The sequence below is a fragment of the Ochotona curzoniae genome, unplaced genomic scaffold (genome assembly GCF_017591425.1).
Source record: "Ochotona curzoniae isolate NIBS_2020 unplaced genomic scaffold, NIBS_Ocur_1.0 scaffold_2476, whole genome shotgun sequence".
NCBI classification, from domain to species: Eukaryota; Metazoa; Chordata; class Mammalia; order Lagomorpha; family Ochotonidae; genus Ochotona; species Ochotona curzoniae.
In genome coordinates this window covers 1502994-1521671 of record NW_024467095.1, presented here as the reverse complement: position 1 = coordinate 1521671, position 18678 = coordinate 1502994, and the positions used below count along the sequence as shown (strand labels likewise).

The window sequence follows — 18678 nt, the reverse complement described above, 5'->3', positions numbered from 1 at the left end:
AAGCCATTGTCAAGTCACATAGGCAGACACTAATAGGAGAAAATATTATTGGACTTCCTTGCAATTGTAATAGGCCATAACTTGTGACCACTGTGGCAAGTTTCAGTGACTGAGGCCTCAGCGCCATTCCTGGGGCTGGCTGGCTGGCAGGCAGGCACTTGGTTTCTGGCTGGAACTGGCTCTATAGATGGCTGCTCGTGCTCCATCAGCACATCTCTGGAAGAGGGCCTCAGGGGCAGATGCTGTCTGGTTGGTCTTAATGAACCTGGACGAGAGTAGGGCAAAGAGAAGCAAGGGCCTTGCAGACCCCAAAGAAGTAGCCTGAGGCCAGTAAATGGAACTGTGCTCGGGGAACAGTGTGCGACAGCACCTCTCCGCCATCCTTGCTGACTCACCGAGCAGGTAGTGAGTAAGTCAGCACCAGCTCAGACACGGGGAGCCAGGCTGGCGACCATAAAGGGACTGTAAGAACTGCGACCACAGCTTAGGGAGCTGGCTCGGAGAGGAAACAGCAGAACTGTGACAAGGACAGAGAAACCATGCAGGCTTTCCTGGGCTCTATCACGTTTGTCAGTGAGGCTAGAACAAGATAAGTGGAAATGAACAAAGACAAGTATATCCTGGGTTTCCTACAGGTGATCTCAACTTCAGTAACTGCTCTAAGATTGTCTTCTGGTGCACAGAATGGATGAACCTCAAGTCCGAGTCCTACTTTGGTTCATCCAGGCCCCACACTTGGCATTGGAGCCGCCTCTTACTTTCACGTTCCCTTGACATAGGATCAGACCTCTTCTTGCTTTGACAGCTTCTCTCAGGAATCTTGCCCTCATGGTCCTAGGCCTAATCTCTGAGTCACTGCAAGTGTCCACGTGCACTAACTCAAAGCCATTACCGTTAGGGGAAATGCAGTTTATGTAACAGCCAGCTTCTGGAATGACACTCTAGATAAATGGCGAGTCTCTGCTCACCTCTCCCCCTGCCCCATGACAGTGCGTTAATAGAAATGATGGCGGAGGCTCGGAGCAGCCCCGAAAGCCTGCCCAGGTCAGGATTCAATTACAGCCTGAGGGCTGGGTTGCTTCTCCACCCAGTGGACATCCGCCAGGTTGTAGAACAGGACTGTTAGGCATAGCTGGTTTGGCCCAAGTACTTGACAGCAGAGTTGGCATGGAGCAGAGGATAAAAACCTGTGATCATCCTAAAATCTAATTCTAGCCGCTCATTAGGAAACCAGAATGCATTCTTTTCTCAGGCTCTCTTGGAAAGTTCATCCCCATGCTTTTCTTCTCCATTCTGTGCCATGAATGCTGTGCCACTAACAGTCCTTCCCCACCCGGGTGCTTGCTTGCTAAGACACAGGAGTCTCCCTGGCTTTCCTCTGGCTGCATTGCAACCCTGGCCTGGGCATCAGCTGTACAGCTCTTCCTTCTCCTCCTCTCCCTTGTTCAGATGATTGTGCTGGCTTCTTTCCTTTTTTTTTTTTTCTCTCTTTCTTTTCTTCAAATCCCCCAGTCCTGCCGGGAAGCCACAGCAATCCTCCCTCTGCCACTTTCTTCTGCTACACTCCCAACTGCCAGACTCCCTATAGTCCTGGTCTAGGAAAATTTTATCTTTAACCTCTGGATAATACTGCTACCCTGGCTGAGAAGCTGGGTGGGTAGATAACCTGGGAAAGGAGCAGAGCTTCCCAGGCAGATGTTTCCCAGAAACAGCTTTCCTTTCCGCAGGCCCAGCACAGTGAAGGGTAATACAGTCCTGAAAAGAGACAGTGCCTTAGGCCAGCCATAGAGCCGATTCGGGAATTGAGCATCCTGTCCACAGTGCTTAGATCTCCAGGTGATGCTGTCCCCAACTTGCAGACAGAACAGCCTTCTTCTCTGGGTCAGCTCTGCGGACGGGTGCTTTCTTTGGACAAGGGTAAATTTCAAGAATAGGCATGCAGAGGCTGCTAGTGCACATGGTCAAATGACTACTATTAACACAGTATCTATTATTTGATGCCCAGCATCATTCTGAGTGTAAGTTAGAGCATGTGAATTTAGATCCTAATTTTTGCATTTTACAGATTTAAAAAAAAAAAAAAAAGACCAACAAAAACTGAGTATGTGCCAGAACAACACAACTAGCAAGAGGTGGAGCTGCAGTTGAGCCCAGGACTGGCTCCGTGGCCCATGCTTGCAAGCACTCCTCTATGTTGCTTTGTATATATTTTATATGTTCCACTGATTTAATTCCTGAACCCCTATCCCTGCTCCAAGAAGTCATTTGTTTCATTTTAATTTAAAGCAGAGATGAAAACGACGTTAATCCACTGCCCAAACCCTTCCTCCCCCTGGAGGGAAAAGGGTACTTTCTGAATGGATGGAGACCAAGAGAGTTGCTTTAAGCCAAAGCCTCCTTGCAGTTTAACTGAGGCAGGATTTACAAATGGCGTGAACAGTAGCTGCATTAGCCGATGGCATGGAGTGCTGAATGCTGGTGGAGGAGATAAAATCAGACAGGTTTGGATATGAATGTTCTTTCTCTCCCTCTGTCTTTTCTTTCCTCTAATTTTCAGCCCCTGCTGTGTTGTTGCAGTGAAGTGGTGCTTTCACTGTGGGCCGTGCCCCCCTAACGTAGAAGCTTGGCATGAGGATCGCCAGCTCCGTGTCCTCCCAGTGCCTACCCCATCACCACAGAAGGAAGCCAGGGGCTCTGAGCTTGACCTTTGCTCCTGCCAACAGTAGGAACTGTCTTGCAAGGAACTCATGCATGTTGCTCTACCTGGTAGCTGACCTTGGTCCATGATAAATAGCCATGATAAAGTTAAATATCACTAGGTCTTAGAAACTCAAACTAGCCTGACTACTTCTCCCTTCATTAGTGAGAGAGTACAGTGTTGCACCGCACAGTGCTCAGAAGCTCTGTTGCAGACTGTGGAGGTAGCACCTACCCAGCAGCTTAGAGAGCCAAGGGCGAGGGCAGACGCACTAGAGGGGAGCGGTGAGGGACCCTACCGCCACCACCCTCATCTGTTGTTGAACCGAAGCAGCAGAACCATTGCATGCGGGAACTTCTGTATGTACTCTGAGAGTACGTCAGCCTCACTCTGCAGAGCTGCCACGGCTGATCTGGGAGGAAGCCAGAAGCGCTTCCTCACTGCAAACAGCCCATCTTAACACGTCCCCCTTCCTCCCCGGACCTTCCCCCCACACAGATCCTGCAGCTTGTCTACCATTGCACCCCCCCCCAAAAAAAAATCCTGCAGCTGAGGGGTTGCAGGCCCCCGTGAGTGCAAGGGACTCTCGGGCCAGCTGGCCTTGTGGGCAAGTAGAGCTGGTGCTGAGAGAGACTGAACAGCCTGCTCTGACGGGGAGAACACAGAGCTATCTGTAGGAAGGTTCCATGCTTGCTGAGCATTGGCAGGGAAGGAGAGAAATGCATTCTGGATAACCAATAAGGTCCTAAGCAAGAAAGAACATTTGACTTGGATGTCAGGCGGCCTGGGCTCTGGGCCTACCTCCTCCACTAACTAGGAGCATGACCTTGGATATGTATTTCTACTTCTCTGAGGTTCAAGTTCCTTGGCCACAGCATGTAAAGGGATCAGAGCAAGTGATTTTCCCTGGCCATAAAACAATCTGACAATGGAAATCCCCCGCCTCCATAGAATCAGCTGCGGTCTTTTCCTCTGTGGAACCCCCTGCAGAGCCACCAAGCCATGTTCCCTGGGCAGGTATCCTCCCTTCCGGCTTGGCCAGGCCTGAGGAATGAGTCTCTAGCATAGCAGGCAAGGCTGGACTGGGTGCTCCCTGATCTCCTCTCACAGGAAGAGGAGATACCCAGCATCATGGTTGAGAAAGGTTAACTGCTGGTCAGAGCTGCAACCATGCCCAAGATCCAGGGAGTTACCCTTGGAGTGGCAAAGAACCTTACACCTGGGAACCTTGGTTTTTGCCTGCCCACCTCCCCATGTTTGCTTCTAGAAAGTGCTTCTCTTTCAGATTTCCAGAGCTGAACTCGTCCATCCCAGGCTGAAGGCACCTGCTCTGAGGACCTCGGCCATGGTCGTTTCAGGCTCCTGAGCCCTCCGTCCCTAGGCTTGCTCTCCCAAACACTGGGGTTCCTGCCTCTCCTATTTTGGAGGTAGCAGCTTGTTCCAGTCTCCTATGAGTATGTCCCCAGGAAGCTGTTCTAAACAGCCTGACTGTGTCTTCTGGCTCGGAAAGGCAGCAAGTTCCTGCTCTTTCAGCTGGTCCTTGCCAAGTCCCACCCTTTGCACTGCTGCAGTTCCTTCCTTTCTCTTTGCGAGTGAATGGGAAAGGGAAGGCTAAGGGAACATACTTGGAGTGTGACTGTTCTGAAGTATATGCCCATGCTTGCTTGTGTCCCACCCCCTTACACACACACACACACACACTAATACCCAGAAAGGATCTGTATGCCCAAGAGGATTTGGATTGGCCATTTCTTTGCCAGCTGCTGCAAAGTGCTGCCTGCCTCTCTTTCCTTGCGGTGCCAGAGCAAATCACACCCACTCAGCTCGCTCCCTGCATTAGTACAAGTACTAGCACGGAAGAAACACGAGGCTGGCGGGGGTGGCAGGGCAGTCCACGCAGCCTCCCAGCAGCAGACAGACACCTAGCACACAGAGGTGTGTTGGGCTCCTTGAAAGCCAGCGCCTCCTGGCCTTTGTGTGGTGGCTGAGCTGCCTGTCTGAGGCGGCACCTCCCTGTGGCCAGGTCTCCGCAGCTGAGGCTGACCCATTTCCCCCGCTTGGCCCGGGGCATGAGGAATTTGGTTATACCCCAACAATGCCAGCCACTAACACGCTTAGCTTGTGGAAGGTACACTGGAGTCAGGGTACATTCATTAACCCAGGAAAGATTGGTGACAGCTGCATTTCCCCATACTTTTTAAAACATTCGTGTCTTCCGCCCACCCCCCACATCATATCTCACCCTATCCCAACACCCCCTCTCCTTTTTTTTCCTCTTAAGTAGAAATAACTTGGTCAATGTGCTTAAGAATCTATAGGCTCAGGGTCTGATTCAGTTTAACCCTTTGGGGACATGGAATTAAAAATCAAACAATATTTATTAAAATACAAAAATACACTTTTCTCACATTACAATCAGTGTTCTTTTTGTTGGCATTCCCCCCAGACCCCACCACCCCCTTTCAAATCTGAACCCTTGAACTCCTTTTAAAGCTAGAATGACTGACAGAAGTTAACATTACATGGACCAGAATAACAGAGCTCTTTGACTTCTCCGCCCACAGCCTCAGCTGGGCCTGGGGGAAGGAAGCTTCCCCCTGGGGGCCCCTTGCAACAGGGGTCCATGCAGAATTCACACACAACTGCACCAGCATCACTGTGTTTCAACTGTGGATTGCACATATTTGTGTGTGTGTGTGACCCATCCTGGTTGGACAGGGCTTCCCCTCCTATAATCAGCCGTGCCCTTCTTCTCTTGCCTTTTCCTGCTCTGTTCATGTTCACCACTGCCCGTTGGCGTCAACTGTAATAATCCCTAATGAATCAGCATTTAGAATAGTCACCAAATCCCAAGCATGAGAAGAGCTTCCAGTCCCCCAGGCTCCCCACTTCCAGCCTCTCTCCTCCCTCACCATCTTCAAACAAACAAAATCTATTGGAAAAAACCATCAATGCCATCAGTGTCCATTGTCATCTGTCAGAGATAGCTGGAACAACAGGTGGACAGAGCACAGTGCTCACTCAGAGCCTCGGTGAGTCCTTCTCTCTGCTGTTCCCCTTCCCCACCCCCTTGCACTGCACACCCCCACCCCCTGCAGGGGCCGCCTCCTGGGGAACCCTGAATAGATACCAGCCTGGCAGAGCTGCTTTCAGCCCAACTGCGGGAATCTGGTGCAGTGTGAAAGCTCGGCCAGCTCCCTTCGGCCTCTGCCAGGCAGGCAGCACACTGTCAGGCACCTGCGTGTCCAGTGCATGGCCCCTGGACACCTGGCGTGCACACGGCCCAGAGCTCAGCCCCTCAAAGGATTCACTGGAAAAATTTGGTGGTTTTATGGTTTAAAATACATCTATAGATCTATCTACCCCTTTGCCTCTGAAGGGGGGGGAAAGTATTATTGCCTCTCAACATTTTGGCAGAATACAAATTCATGGTGCTTCCCCACCCCCAGAATTTTTTTTTTTTTTAAATAATCTGCAAAGACAGCTCTCGGCTTAAGAAAGATGTCTGTAGAAACGGGTGTTCTTGTATTCTGTGGAGCATCTTCTGAAAAACAACAGATTCCGTCTCTTCCGCCCGCCCTCTGCGGCCTGCTCTCCCGTCTGAGTTGTAGCTTAGCAGTTTCAGCCCTCACACCAGAATCCCCTCTGGCAGTATAGCAAAGTTACTTTTGGCTTGAACCCCACCACATTCCCAAGATTCCCCACCCTCCCCCTTTAAATAGAACTTACAAGTTAGAAAATAGTTTTGTTTTGATTTTTCTTTTTAAATTTTAATATAATCTGTTTTTTTTTTACCAGCCCATAGATTTAATATATAAGCATATACAAGAAAAAGTCTCTCCCCACTCTGTACAAAAGTTGCTGTCGTGTGTGTGTCTGTGTGTCTGTGTGTGCATTCTATTGCGTTTAAGTTTTTGAGGGGAGGGGCGTCAAATCTGAGTTTCCTGTACCTTGTCCTTGGTATGGGTCTGAATTATATAAGGTTCAGAGATGGTGGTGACTGTGGGGTGCAGAGAGTTCCCCAAGCTGTTTTCTGTCCAGTGAGCCCCATGTGCTGGTTTGTAGGTGTTGTAGTTAATGTGGTCATGAATTGTGGGCAGCACTACTGCCCCCTCACCTGATGCACTGGCTGGCGCTGCCGTCGCCGCCGCCGCCGGGATGTCTTCGTCCACCTGGATAATCTCCACTGTCCGGGCGGCAGTGACTGTACTCCGCTGCTGGTGCCGCTTCCGAAGCTTATAAAAGACAATCAACATGGCGGCGGCCAGCAGAGTCACGGCCACAAAGCAACCAATGATGATCTTGGTGGTCTTCATGACTTCATCCAGGCTCGTCTGCATCTTGTCAGTGGTGTCTGTCGCGGGTACCACCACCTGCTTGGGCACACGGGTGGTCTGAATGAGCACCGTGGTAGAGGTGGTATATGCTGGTTGGTAACCAGTGGAGGTGGTGGGGACAGGCTTGTACTTCCGCGTGGTGTCCTCAGGTGAGATCTCCGTCGTCTCCACTGTCACCGTGGTGAAGAAGCTGTAGTTGGACGTGTTGAGCTCGGCCGTGCTCACGTTGAGGTAGGCCGAGGCATTGGAGTTGCCCGCCACGTTGGTCACCATGCACGTGTAGACCCCGGTGTCTGAGAGCAGCACGTGGGAGAAGTTCAAGGTGCCGTCGTTGAGGACGGAGATCCGCGGGTGGCGGGAGGCGTGGCTGAGCACTGTCCCGTTGGGCAGCAACCACTTGACTGAGGACATGGGGGGAGTCCGACACTTGAGTTCCGCCATCCGACTCTCGGAGATATTGAGGTCCCGAGGCGCATCCATGATGAAAGGGGCGGAGCACTGGAAGGAGGCCTGGTCCACCTCCACCAGGTAGCGGCCTCGCATGTGCATGGGAGCGTGGCAGCGGCCACAGCAGGTGGAGTTGGTGGGTATGTACTCCCGGAGCCACCAGGCCAGCCACAGGATGTCACAGTCACAGTTCCAAGGATTGTGGTGCAAGTGCAACTCCACCAAGTACCTCAGGGGGCTGAAGAGGTCGTGGGGCAAAGAAGAGAGGTTGTTGTGGGCCAGGTTGAGTTCCACTAGCGAGGCCAGCCCATCAAAAGCATTCCGCTCGATCAGGCTCACCTGCGAGTTCATGACCCACAGCTTCTTGAGGGAGCTGAGGCCATGGAAGGACCCGGGCCTGATCTCAGGAAAGTGGTTCCCCGACATCTCCAGCTCCTCCAGCCCCACGAGGGGGGCGAGGTTGGGCACGGCCTTGATGTTGCACATCCCCAGGTTCAGGTACTTGAGGTTGAAGAGCCCCTCAAAGGCGCCCTCGGAGATATACTCCAGCTTCTTGAGCTCGCCCAGGTCCAGGCGCATGAGGGAGGGCACGCGGTTGAAGGCGTAGGAGGGGATGCTCTCGATGGGGTTGTTGCGAAGCCAGAGCTCCCGCAGCTTGGACAGGTATTCGAAGGCCCCGCTGGGGATCACTGTCAGCCAGTTGTCAAACAGCTCCAAGGTGTTGAGGCTGGCCAGGCCGTTGAAGGCCCCCACCTCGATCTGCCGGATGGAGTTCCTGCCCAGCTGCAGGACCTCCAAGTGGTGCAGGTGCCGGAAGGTGTCAGCCTGGATCATCTGGATGTTGTTTTCCATGAGGTTGAGGTACCGGGTGTTGGAGGGGATGCCCTGAGGGACCTCGGAGAGGCCCCGGCGGGTGCACACCACCTTGCTGAACTGGTTACTGCACGAGCAGACGGAGGGGCAGTTCTGGGGCCCAGCCGAGGCGGCAGCAGCGCTGGCTGCACACAGAATCCACACTTGCGCCGTGAGGTAGACGGGGAGCAGGACGGCATTCCAGGTGTGGTGCACAGTTACCTGCCACAAGAGCTTCATGGTGTGGCACGTTCATAATTCACCATCGCCTGGGATTTTGGCTCGGAAAGGAGAACCAGCCCTACCCCGGCTTAAGTGAGCTAGGAGCTCCTCTTTCCATCTGGAGAAGGAGGTGGGGAGGGGGCGATTAGAGATGGAGCAGATCGGCGGCGGCAAAACCCTGCCAGAACTGAAGAGCGGCCCCTCCTCGGGCAGCCCACCCTCGAGGCCCTCTAGACGCTAAGACTTTGTCCCCCACATCGCCACCATCCCCACCCTGATCGCCGGCAACCTACCTCGGAAGGAAGGCAGGAGAGAAGTGGCGTGCAGTCCTTAAGCTTTCTCCACGGGAGCCGGGCACCTGGTTCCCATTCCGACTTCTTAGTTTTAATTAACAAAAGGGGGAAGTGGTGGGGGCGGGGAGGGCACAGGGGAGGGGAAGGGAGGGGTGGGGGAGACAAAATGGCTTCTAGTAAATCCAGAGCCAGAGACGGCAAAGCCGCGGAGTTGAGGCGCGCCAGGGAGAACCCAGGCCCGGCGGGCTATGCAGGTGCATGCCCCCCCTTGGGCCGGGGAAGCGTCGCCGCTAGCACTTCCCTGCTTTGTCCTTGGACCCTGGCACCGGCTCTCTCCATCCACGGGGAAAGACGCTTCATCGCCAAAGTGTGCCTCCAGCGCCCCCAGCCCGCGCCGTGGGCCGCTGCCGGAGGGGTGCGGGGGCGCCCAAAGCCGCCCAGGCCGCGCTCGCTGCTGCCGCCGCCGCCGCTACCGCTAGCACTGCTGCTGCTGCGCTCCGCTCCTCGTCGGCGGCCGCCCAGGTCGGCGGCAGCTGATTGCAGTCGTGAGCTCGCGGGGCGGCGAGAGTTAAGAGGAGGTGTTCGCGGCGCCTTCTCCCTCCCCAGACACACACCCCCTTTCTCCTGGCCTTCCGCGAAGGGTTAAAAAGACAAAAACTGGGCTGAGTTCTCCAGTCCGCCGTCCGCCGGCGCGAGGAGCAGTAATCCGTCCAGCACCCGAGGGGCAGCGGCGAGGAGGCTGCGCTGGGACCGGGTCCGCGGGCCAGCCAAGAGCCGGGCGCCCGCGGTCGTGCCCGCTCCGCAGGCCCCTTCGGAGAGTCCGGGGGCGGGCGCGAGTCCGGCGGCGGCGACGGCCGCCGCAGCCCCCGGCGGCGCGCAACCGCCCGCCGCTGCCGGGCCCCCGGCGCGCCGCCGGCTCGGGCTTTGTGCAGAGGGGGCGAGTTGGCGGCGCGGGCTCCCGGCGCCTTCAGTGGCTGCGCCGTCCGCGCTCTGCTGCGGCGGCGTGAGCAGCGGGGGTCGCGGCTGCGGGAAGCGCTCCCGGGCCCGGGAACATGGTCCCCGCTGGCTAGCGGCGGCGGCAGCGGGGCCCCCGCGCTGGGCGCCCACCGTCTTCTCCTCGCGCCGGGCTCGCGGTGTTGCAGGCGGCAGCCACGCAGACTGCTCTCTCATCCTTTTGTCCTTCAGTCAGAACGTGAATGTACTGCTGACGCATACTGTTCTGGGGAGAGGATCGGCGTGATGCGGAGCTCCGTGCATGAACACCGCTCCCTCCGCCGCCGCCTGCCCGCGAGGGGTTAACGCGGCGCCTTCCAGCACTGCGCCCCGCGCCCGCTCGCTCTGCCCGCTGCCTCCGTTCTCCCCTCCTCCCGCTCCCTCTCCCTCCCCCAGCCCGGGTCCGCTGCCTCCCCGCCCCCGCTGGACGCACGGAGCGGGCTGGGCGAGCGGGCCAGTCGGAGTGAGCGTCAAGTGCGGGCCCGCGCGAGTTGCAGGCGTTCGCAGCTATTTTGGGCCAGCCGGAGCGAGCGGCTGAGCGGCCGCTGATAGGCTGGGCGGGCGTGGGGCTGCGGCGGGAGAGCGCGCCCTCGGGCCGGCTCCCGGCCGCCCAGCGCCCCCTGGCTCCGGGGCGGTGGGCTCGGGCCGCCCGGCCAGCCCGCGGCGGGGCTGCGGCACTTGCCCTGCTTGCTGTTGGAACCGCAGCATCCTCACCCCGCCGAATGCTGTCGGGGCGCGTGGCCTCGCGGCGCGGGCGAGGCGCTCCAACTCGGACCTCGGGGGCGGAGACGGAGCGCCAGGGCTTGACTGCTGTACCCGTTCCCTGCCTGCCTCCCTCGCGCTCTTCCTCACCTCCCAGGCTCTAGCTGGGGCTTTTAATGATAGTTTTCTTAATGAGGGTTGCGGAGGCGGGAAACAGCGGCAGGAAAGACCCAAATGCAAGGAGGTGACGGAGGGGATGACAGCCTGGGAAGGATTGGGTGAAGTCCCAGAACCTGTGGCGTGACCTGCTCATTCACGGAGCCGCAGCCTGGCTTTCTGTGTGGCGCCTTGACTCTCCCGAGGGGGGCGGGGGGAAGGGGCGCCCGCAAGCTGCACCAGCCCCTCTCTTCCTGGGACTGCCTGAGCAGAGCCAGGTCGCAGCCTAAGATTAGGGTTCTTGCCCATGCTTCCAGCCATGGCAGAACCCAGGGCATCGGAGATTCTTGTCAGAGAAGGAATTCGGACCGCCTTTCCCCACCTTTCTCCGCTGATTGGGGCGGGGCCGCATGGCTCACCGTGCCTTCTTTGGAAGTCTGCCTCCAGACTGTGTCCCGCACCCTCTTCCGTGGGGGGGTCGGGGAGTCCTGACACGCTTGCCTGCGTAAAATGAGGTCTTGGCTTCCCCAGTTCTCTGGATTCTACCACACCCAACCCTCAGTACCCTGCACTGCCCTGTCACCTGAGCCTCCTTCAACATGTACGGGGTTCTCACGTGCCATTGTAGGCAAAGTGGATTACCCGTTTTGTTTGTTTGGTTGGTTTTTCTAAGATCTTGGCTGCTTGCATCTGTTAGACCAGTCATTAACGTTTATGGAGCCCAAGCTGTCATCCGGTTCATGAACGGGTCAGATAGGTTACAGACTGGTACTAGTGCAAGTGGAAGAGGGAGTCCTGGCCGTCCTCATTTGTCAAGCAGCTTGTATATGGAAGCGATCCCCTAAGGAATTCCCCACAAAAGTCGAGAACTTGGGTTTCATCTGTCCATTTCAGGGAGAACTTCCTGAGGATTTGCAGCCTTCATCTGTAGTCCAGGGGCTGGCTTGCCAGTATTGTCTCCATTTCACAGATGAAGGTCCTTAACTGAGGCGGACAGGTTGCTTGGTGAAGGTCATGCAACCAGAAGGTCTTAGAACCAGGGTTTCAATCCAGTCTTCATTTCAAGTCCTGAACCCAGTATTTTTTTTTTCTGTCTGCTTAGCATAAATGGTGGAGGCAAGGTGAGGAATGTTGCAAGGTGTAAGAAGAGGGGTTGAGAAAGTGCGTCTGTTCTTTTCTGAGGAGTGGGCAGGGAAAAGAAATGGAGGTGCATGGGGCTCGGGGGCCAGGAGGCTGCCGGCAGCGCTGTGTGCTCCACACTCCGGCTCGGGCTGCTCACAGCCGCACTCCTGGAGACCCCAGCCAGGTTGACTGCACCTGCTGGGGAGGAGCTCCCCTGCTCACCACAGCCGCTGTGGAGCTTGGACTCTGGGCTGCTCCCTCAGCTGCCGGCCCCGCTGACCAGAGCATCTGCACAACCCGCCAGGTACAGGAAGTCTGGGCTGATGTGAATCAAGCCAGTGCTTTATGATCAGGGGGCTTCACAGCACGTTCTTGCCCTGTGTAAGCCAACTGGGTCAGGGAGGCACCTGGAAACGTGGCACTCCATGGGAGGCTGTGAGTTGCCATCTCTGTGCTTGGTAACCCAAGTCCTGTCTAACTTGGCCCTGCTGATTCGCACAGCCCCTGGGTCTGAGCACTTCTTCAAGTGTTTCCGTGTATCCTCCCGCCCATAAGATGGGAAGATAAAGGCTTTCCGTGTGCATCAGGTGTACAGGGGAAGAGGTCCGGCCCTGTTTCGGGATTGGGATTGCTGAGTCCCAGTCCCGTTCCTGCCACAGATTAGCCATCTGACAGACCCTAAGATACCCTTAAGCCTCGGTTCCAGATTTCAAAGATCAAGGAAACGGCCTCAAAGTTGCAGCTCTCATGGAACCTGATTTCTGCCCCTCAGAAACAAGGCTCGATGATGAAAGTTGATACTTCTGGATTGTAGCCAAGTCTTGGAAACTGGCCATGAAGTTGAGGAGCGAATGCTTCTTTCAGTTGAGTCTAGGGATCCACAGTGCCAGCCCAGAGCAGATCAAGTTGTTTTCCCAGCCGCTGAAAAGCCGCCTACATTACAGAAGGTTAAAACTCAAAGAGACCTCGGAGATGATCAGGACTTAACTTCCTATCTCACAGATGTCATGAATGAAGCTCCGAGAGGTGGAAGGAGTTACCTACAGACACATGGCTAATTAAAATCAAAGTTTGTCCCTCTGAGCCCCGCCCCCTATGTCAACATGACATCATATGACTAATTGGCATTTAAACCTTGGGGCTTTCATGAAGATAATTCCAAATGCCTGTCTTCCCTGGTCTAATGTACCAGTGCTGGGTGGGGTTCATGGGTAGAGCTGGTCTGCTGTTCCCAGCCCTACTAGGAAATGGAAGAAATGGTCCTCTGAGAGATTGCCTGGAGCATGGGCTCTGCCGCCCCCAGCCAGGACCACAGGGATCCTTGGGCTGGACCACTCCCCGTGGGATCAGTTTTCTGTCCCTGAGGCATTATCCCAAACAGCCACTAGATGTCCATAATGTCTCACAGGGCTCCATCAAGTAGCAGGGTACCATCTTGCCTCCAGTAGGCTTCAGGGTCCCTAAAGTGAGGTCTGTCAATGGCAGGAACAGAACCAGAGCCAAAACAACAAAAGAGAGATTTGACAAACAGGAGGAAAGAAAAACAAGAGTCGGGAAAGTGTACTCGAAGAGAAGGAAAGCTGTCGGATAGTGTGTGGTCACACCCAGGGCCCCTCTGGGGAGGCCCAGCCTTACTCTCTTTCCTACCAGCTGCTGGTGGCGTCCTTGGACTCACAGCCACACCACTTTAGTCTTGGCCTCCATAGTTCTCTTCCAACTCTCTCCTCTTTGGGACATAGACATTCACTCATTTGGGCTATGTCCTCCTGGTATAATCCAGCATGGTTACCTCATTTCAATATCTTTTTTTTTTTTTTAATTATTTTTGGGCCCAACGTGGTGGCCTAGCTGCGAAAATTCTCGCCTTGCATGCACTGGGATACCATACGGGTGCCAGTTCTAATCCTGGCGGCTCTGCTTTCCATCTAGCTCCCTGTTTGTGGCCTGGGAAAGCAGTGGAAGATGGCCCAAAGCCTTGGGACCCTGTACCTGCGTGGGAGACCCAGAGGAAGTTCAAGGCTCCTGGCTTTGGATCGGCGCAGCACCAGCTGTTGCAGCCACTTGGGGAGTGCTTCGTTGGATGGAAGATTTTCCTCTCTGTCTCTCCTTATCTCTGTATATCTGACTTTGCAATAAAAATAAATATTTTTAAAAGAGATTTATTTTTATTTGAAGGGCAGAGTTAGAGGAGAGAAAGGAATGGAAACAGCTTTCATCCACTGCTGGTTCACTCCCTAAATGGCCACAACAGCTAGAGCTGGGTCCATCCAAAACCAGGAGCTTCTTCCATTTGTCCCATGTGGGTGCTGAGACCCGAGGACCTGAACCATCCTCTGCTGCTTTCCCAGACCATAATCAGAGAGCTGAATTAAAAGTAGAGCAGCCAGAGCAGCCTGATGGGATGCATGTGTTGCAGGTGGAAATCCAATCTACTATGACACATAGAAAGCTTTTTCAATATCTTTAGCTTAGCTCTTCTTAATGTCTTCAAAGACTCATTTTCCAAATAGGGGTTTGTCACAGAGGCTGGTGCTCACACATGGTTACTGTGATAGACCAGGGTTCTAGTCTTGAATATCTAGGAGCACATAAGAGAAACGAGAGGGTGTGTCTGCCAAGCAGCAGATGGCTCTTCTGCCCTTCCTAATTAGGAAGGGCAGAAGAGCTAAGTGTGAACCATGTGACCATACAGCTCTTCAGCTGGGAGGGGAAGAGTGTCCTTCCTCTTGCTGTTCCCTTCCCCGGTTTCTCTGCTGAACTCCTCCTGGACTCCTGAGCTTATGCAGACCCTGGGGAGCAGCGGTAATGGATCCAAGTTCTTGTGTCCCAAGTGGAAGACCTAAATGAAGTTCCTGGCTCCTAGTTTCTTCCTAGGCATTAAGGCACTTACCTCCCTGTTTCCACCTCACGGGTGAATTAATAACAATGGGCGAGGGGAGGAGAAACTTTGAGTAACTCAAAAAAAGGGCAGGAGCTGGAATTGCAGCACAGAGAGCTGATGTCTAGAGAAGATAGTACTCACACACAAGTACCACTCACCTAGCGCATCACGTTAGATGCCAGCATCCCACTTAGGGGCTGGTTCATGTCCCAACCACTCCACTTCCGATCTGGCTCCCTGCTGGAGGCCTGAGGAAGCAGCAGAAGCTGGCTGAAGTTCCCTGCCCCCATGTGCTGGACTCCAATGAAGCTCCTGACACCTGGCTTTGAGCTGGCCACTGTGGCCATCTGGGGAGTGAACCAGCAGATAGAAGATTTCTCTTTGTTTCCCTCTGCTTCTCTCTATGGCTCTGACAAGAGAAACTGAGGAAATTGGATTGCTGTTATTTTCTGTTTTTCTTGATTTCATGTCTCCCTCTTTCCATGATCTCTCGGATTGGAATCCAAGTAGATCTTGAACATGGAAACTTTCGCCAGTAATGCCCAAGTGCCTTTTGGCGTTGTGACCAATGACTCTTGTGCAACTAAGCGCGGAAATGTTGAGCTTTGTGTTCAGAGCCAGCAGGTAGAGATGTATAACTGAGCGTTTTGAATAGCAAAGCTTTTCAGTATCTCAAACATAAACTAATAGTGTTAATCAAGAATCCATGCCTACAGTTGTAATTAGTGCTTTCACAGACACAATGTGTAAATTTATTCGTGTTTTGTTTGTGAACAATACTTAAGCTTCCACAAGTTGAGTTTTATAGAATGCATGAGTGTGCTGTAGTATGTGAGTGTGTGTGCACACACATATTGGCAAGTATGAGGCATCAAGACAAAAAGATCCACATCACAGCTCCACCTGTTTGCAGACTATTGTACAGGTTAGTTCTTTAGAGCTCAGAAAACTAGGATTGAGAAATAACTCGGTTTGTATCAGAGTGTTATTAGAGTTAAAGCAAGAAAGAGAAACCACAGTCAGTCCGATTAAGTCGTTCGAGTGGCAGCACCTTTGGCTTTGCAGCGTGCACACGAGAGCAGGGACTGTTTTGCTCAGTCGTAGAATTTCCCGACTGATCATGCCCTAAGCCCACTTGATCTTGACGCTTCACCTAACTCTAAAGATCTGTTGAAAGATTTATTTATTGGAAAGATAGAGTGACAGAGCAAGAGAACCTCTAGTTCTTTATTTAGGCAGATGTTTTTCATCATTGTTTTTCATTTCTTTAATTTTTATTTTGGATTTTGAGTTTTATGGCACAATTCCGTACAGTCTGCGATTCCCTCTCCCCCTAAATTCCCACCCCCCCCGACTGAATTTCCCCATAGTATAGTCCTTCATAAGGAGTTACTGTTTTTCATTTTTTAAAAATTGGGAGGCATTTTTAGGCTTCCAGACAGGTCTGAAATAGTACCAAGGTCATGCATTACCCCTCACCCAGCTCCCGCTTATGCCAGCCTCCTGCTGATCATCGAACATTTATTCAAAACCAAATCTATTCAGGAGACAAGTTTTCACTCTTGCCCCCTCCAGGCCTTTCTCCATAGCAACCAAGGGGATCTTGATGACGTTATATCAGATTATGTGACTGGTCTGCTTGAAATGTTCCATCCTTGCCTGTATGATTGCAGCAACACCTGACGGCTTGACATTGCCCACAGGCTGAGCCTTCCTCCCCGGCCTGGGAAGCATCATCCTCCTCCTTTTGGCTTTGGCGCATCAGCTGTACCAATCAGCTTTCTTCTCGCAGGGTGCTCTTTCTTCTTTTTCTTTTTCTTTTCTTTTTTTTTTTTAAGGTTTTATTTCTTTATGGAAAGTCAGATATATAGAGAGGAAGAGCTTCCATCCATTGATTCACTCCCCAAGTAGCTGCAATGGCTGGTGCTAAGCTAATCAGGAACCAGGAGCCTCCTCTGGGTCTCCCATGCACCAGGTGCAGGGTCCCAAGGCTTTGGGGGCCGTCTTCCACTGCTTTCCCAGGCCACAAACAGGGAGCTGGATGGGAAGCAGGGCCACCAGGATTAGAACCGGTGCCCATATGGGATCCTGGCACATGCAAGGTGAGTCTACTGCACCAGGCCCTTGCAGGATACTCTTAAGCTGATTCTTCTCATTAGGCCTTTTGATCCCTGTACCTAGAATATTCTCCCACATCTCTAGCTTCTTCTTGAGCAGCTTTTACAGAGAGACTTTCCATGACTATGTGTTCTCAATCAGCCCCACCAGCTGTGATCACATCACCTTGCGTCATTCAACATTATCTGAAGTTACCATGCTTAAGCTCATATTTGTTTGCAAGTTTCACATTTCATAAAGACAGAGCCTCCAGCCTGCCTTGTTTCCAGTATCTGGGTGACAGGAATGAGTTAATTCTTGACAGGAGCTCATATCTCCCTGATGCGTGTGCTTGGACTTAGACCTTCTCTGTTTATGATATTTGAGAAGATACTGGGAGGAACCAGTGCAAAGGCTCAACAGGCTAGTCCTCTGCCTTGTAGCACTGGTATCCCATATGGGTGCCTGTTCTAGTCCCAATTATTTCATTTTCAGTCCAGCTCCCCACTTGTGGCCTGGGAAAACAGTGGAGGATAACTCAGGTCCTTGGGTCTCTGTACCCATCCATGCTGGAGACCCGGAAGAAGCTCCCTGCTGTTTGAATCAGCCATTGCAGCCAGTAGGGGAGCAAACTAGCAGATGGAAGGTCAGTCTCTCTAACAATATGCCCTTCAAATAAAAAAAGTAAGTATTAAAGAAAAGAGGGATGGAAGGAGAAAAAGAAACTAGGAAACAGAAAAGTAGATCTTGGTGTTTTGTGGCCCTCCATGCTTTAGAATCGCTCCCATGCTGCCACTGGGTAGAACCACAAAGCCTGTGGATGGAGGAGAAGCTTAGCTGTTCGGGGGCCTGCCCCTATCCATGTCTTGCAACATGTTTAATTTTGCTAAAGTGCAAAATTTTCTCCAAAGGGAGTGGAGACTGTTGAGCCTGAAGTAGGGGACGCCAGGGCAGTGCGATCAAATGCTTTCAACATGACTGCACCAATGCTTTTTGCTCATTAAAGAATGCTAGGCCAGTCGCCACTAGCAGCAGTTAAAGATACCCCATTCCCTTGCTGCACAGAGACCTGGGTGAATTTAAAGGCAACTATTAATGCCCCCCTGAGAGCCTGAGCTGCAGCCCTCAGCTGGAGCAGGAGGGCAGGCCACAGCTTCAGTCCCCCTCTCTGGCCTGGGTGCTCATCACAGTAACTGGATAATGAACGCTTCCATCCAAACTCTCCATTGGAAGTGAGAGACAAGGAGCCACGTGTGACTCTCCCTGGCTTCCTTCTCCAGACTGACAACTCACGTCCTTTTTGCCTTCCACATTCTTCTTCTAAGTTGATTTATTCATTTGAAAGAATAGGTGGGAGACACAGAGAGGGAGCTTCCATTTGCTGTTCACTTCTTAAATCCCAGCAAGAGCTAGGAACTAAATCCAGGTGGGTGGCAGGGACCCACGTGGGCCGTCACCTGCTGCCTCCCAGGTGCGTCAGCAGGAAGCCGGATCTAACGCTGGACTTGATCCAGACACTCTCGGAGGGGATGAAGACACCCCAAGCCCACACAGCAGCCTAACCACTGCACCAGCACCACCCCATGACATGGTTTTTTCATACTGTAACTTGGTTTTCTCCCACATGAGTGTGTCTCAGTGATTTTTTTTTTCCTGCTTTAAAAAAAAAAAAAAAAAGATCATCGTTTAGTACTATTCTAGGGTCTTGATTGACCAATTCAATGCTTCCAAAGAAAAAGCTGAGCATCCAGAAAGTGTGACCGAAACACGTGCACCCAACAGAATTCCTGACTGGATTTAAGTCCTGTCCTCCATATAGAATTTTCTTTGTGTGTTTGCTGTAAACTTTAGATTGGGGTATGTTGTGCTCTTCGCTGT

At 53.0% G+C, this 18678-nt stretch overlaps 2 protein-coding genes across 3 annotated transcripts in view; one reads left to right on the top strand and one right to left on the bottom strand.

The window, feature by feature from the left end:
- SND1 (staphylococcal nuclease and tudor domain containing 1) overlaps positions 1–18678 on the top strand; it is a 375610-nt gene that overhangs the window by 312320 nt on the left and 44612 nt on the right. The gene's annotated exons all lie outside the window — the stretch shown is intronic.
- Positions 6150–8962, bottom strand: LRRC4 (leucine rich repeat containing 4). The gene is made up of 2 exons (XM_041002497.1): positions 8850–8962; positions 6150–8674 (listed from the first exon to the last, which is right to left on the bottom strand). Exon 2 carries the CDS (start codon positions 8572–8574, stop codon positions 6628–6630), a length of 1947 nt encoding a protein of 648 aa, XP_040858431.1. The 5' UTR covers positions 8575–8674; positions 8850–8962; the 3' UTR covers positions 6150–6627.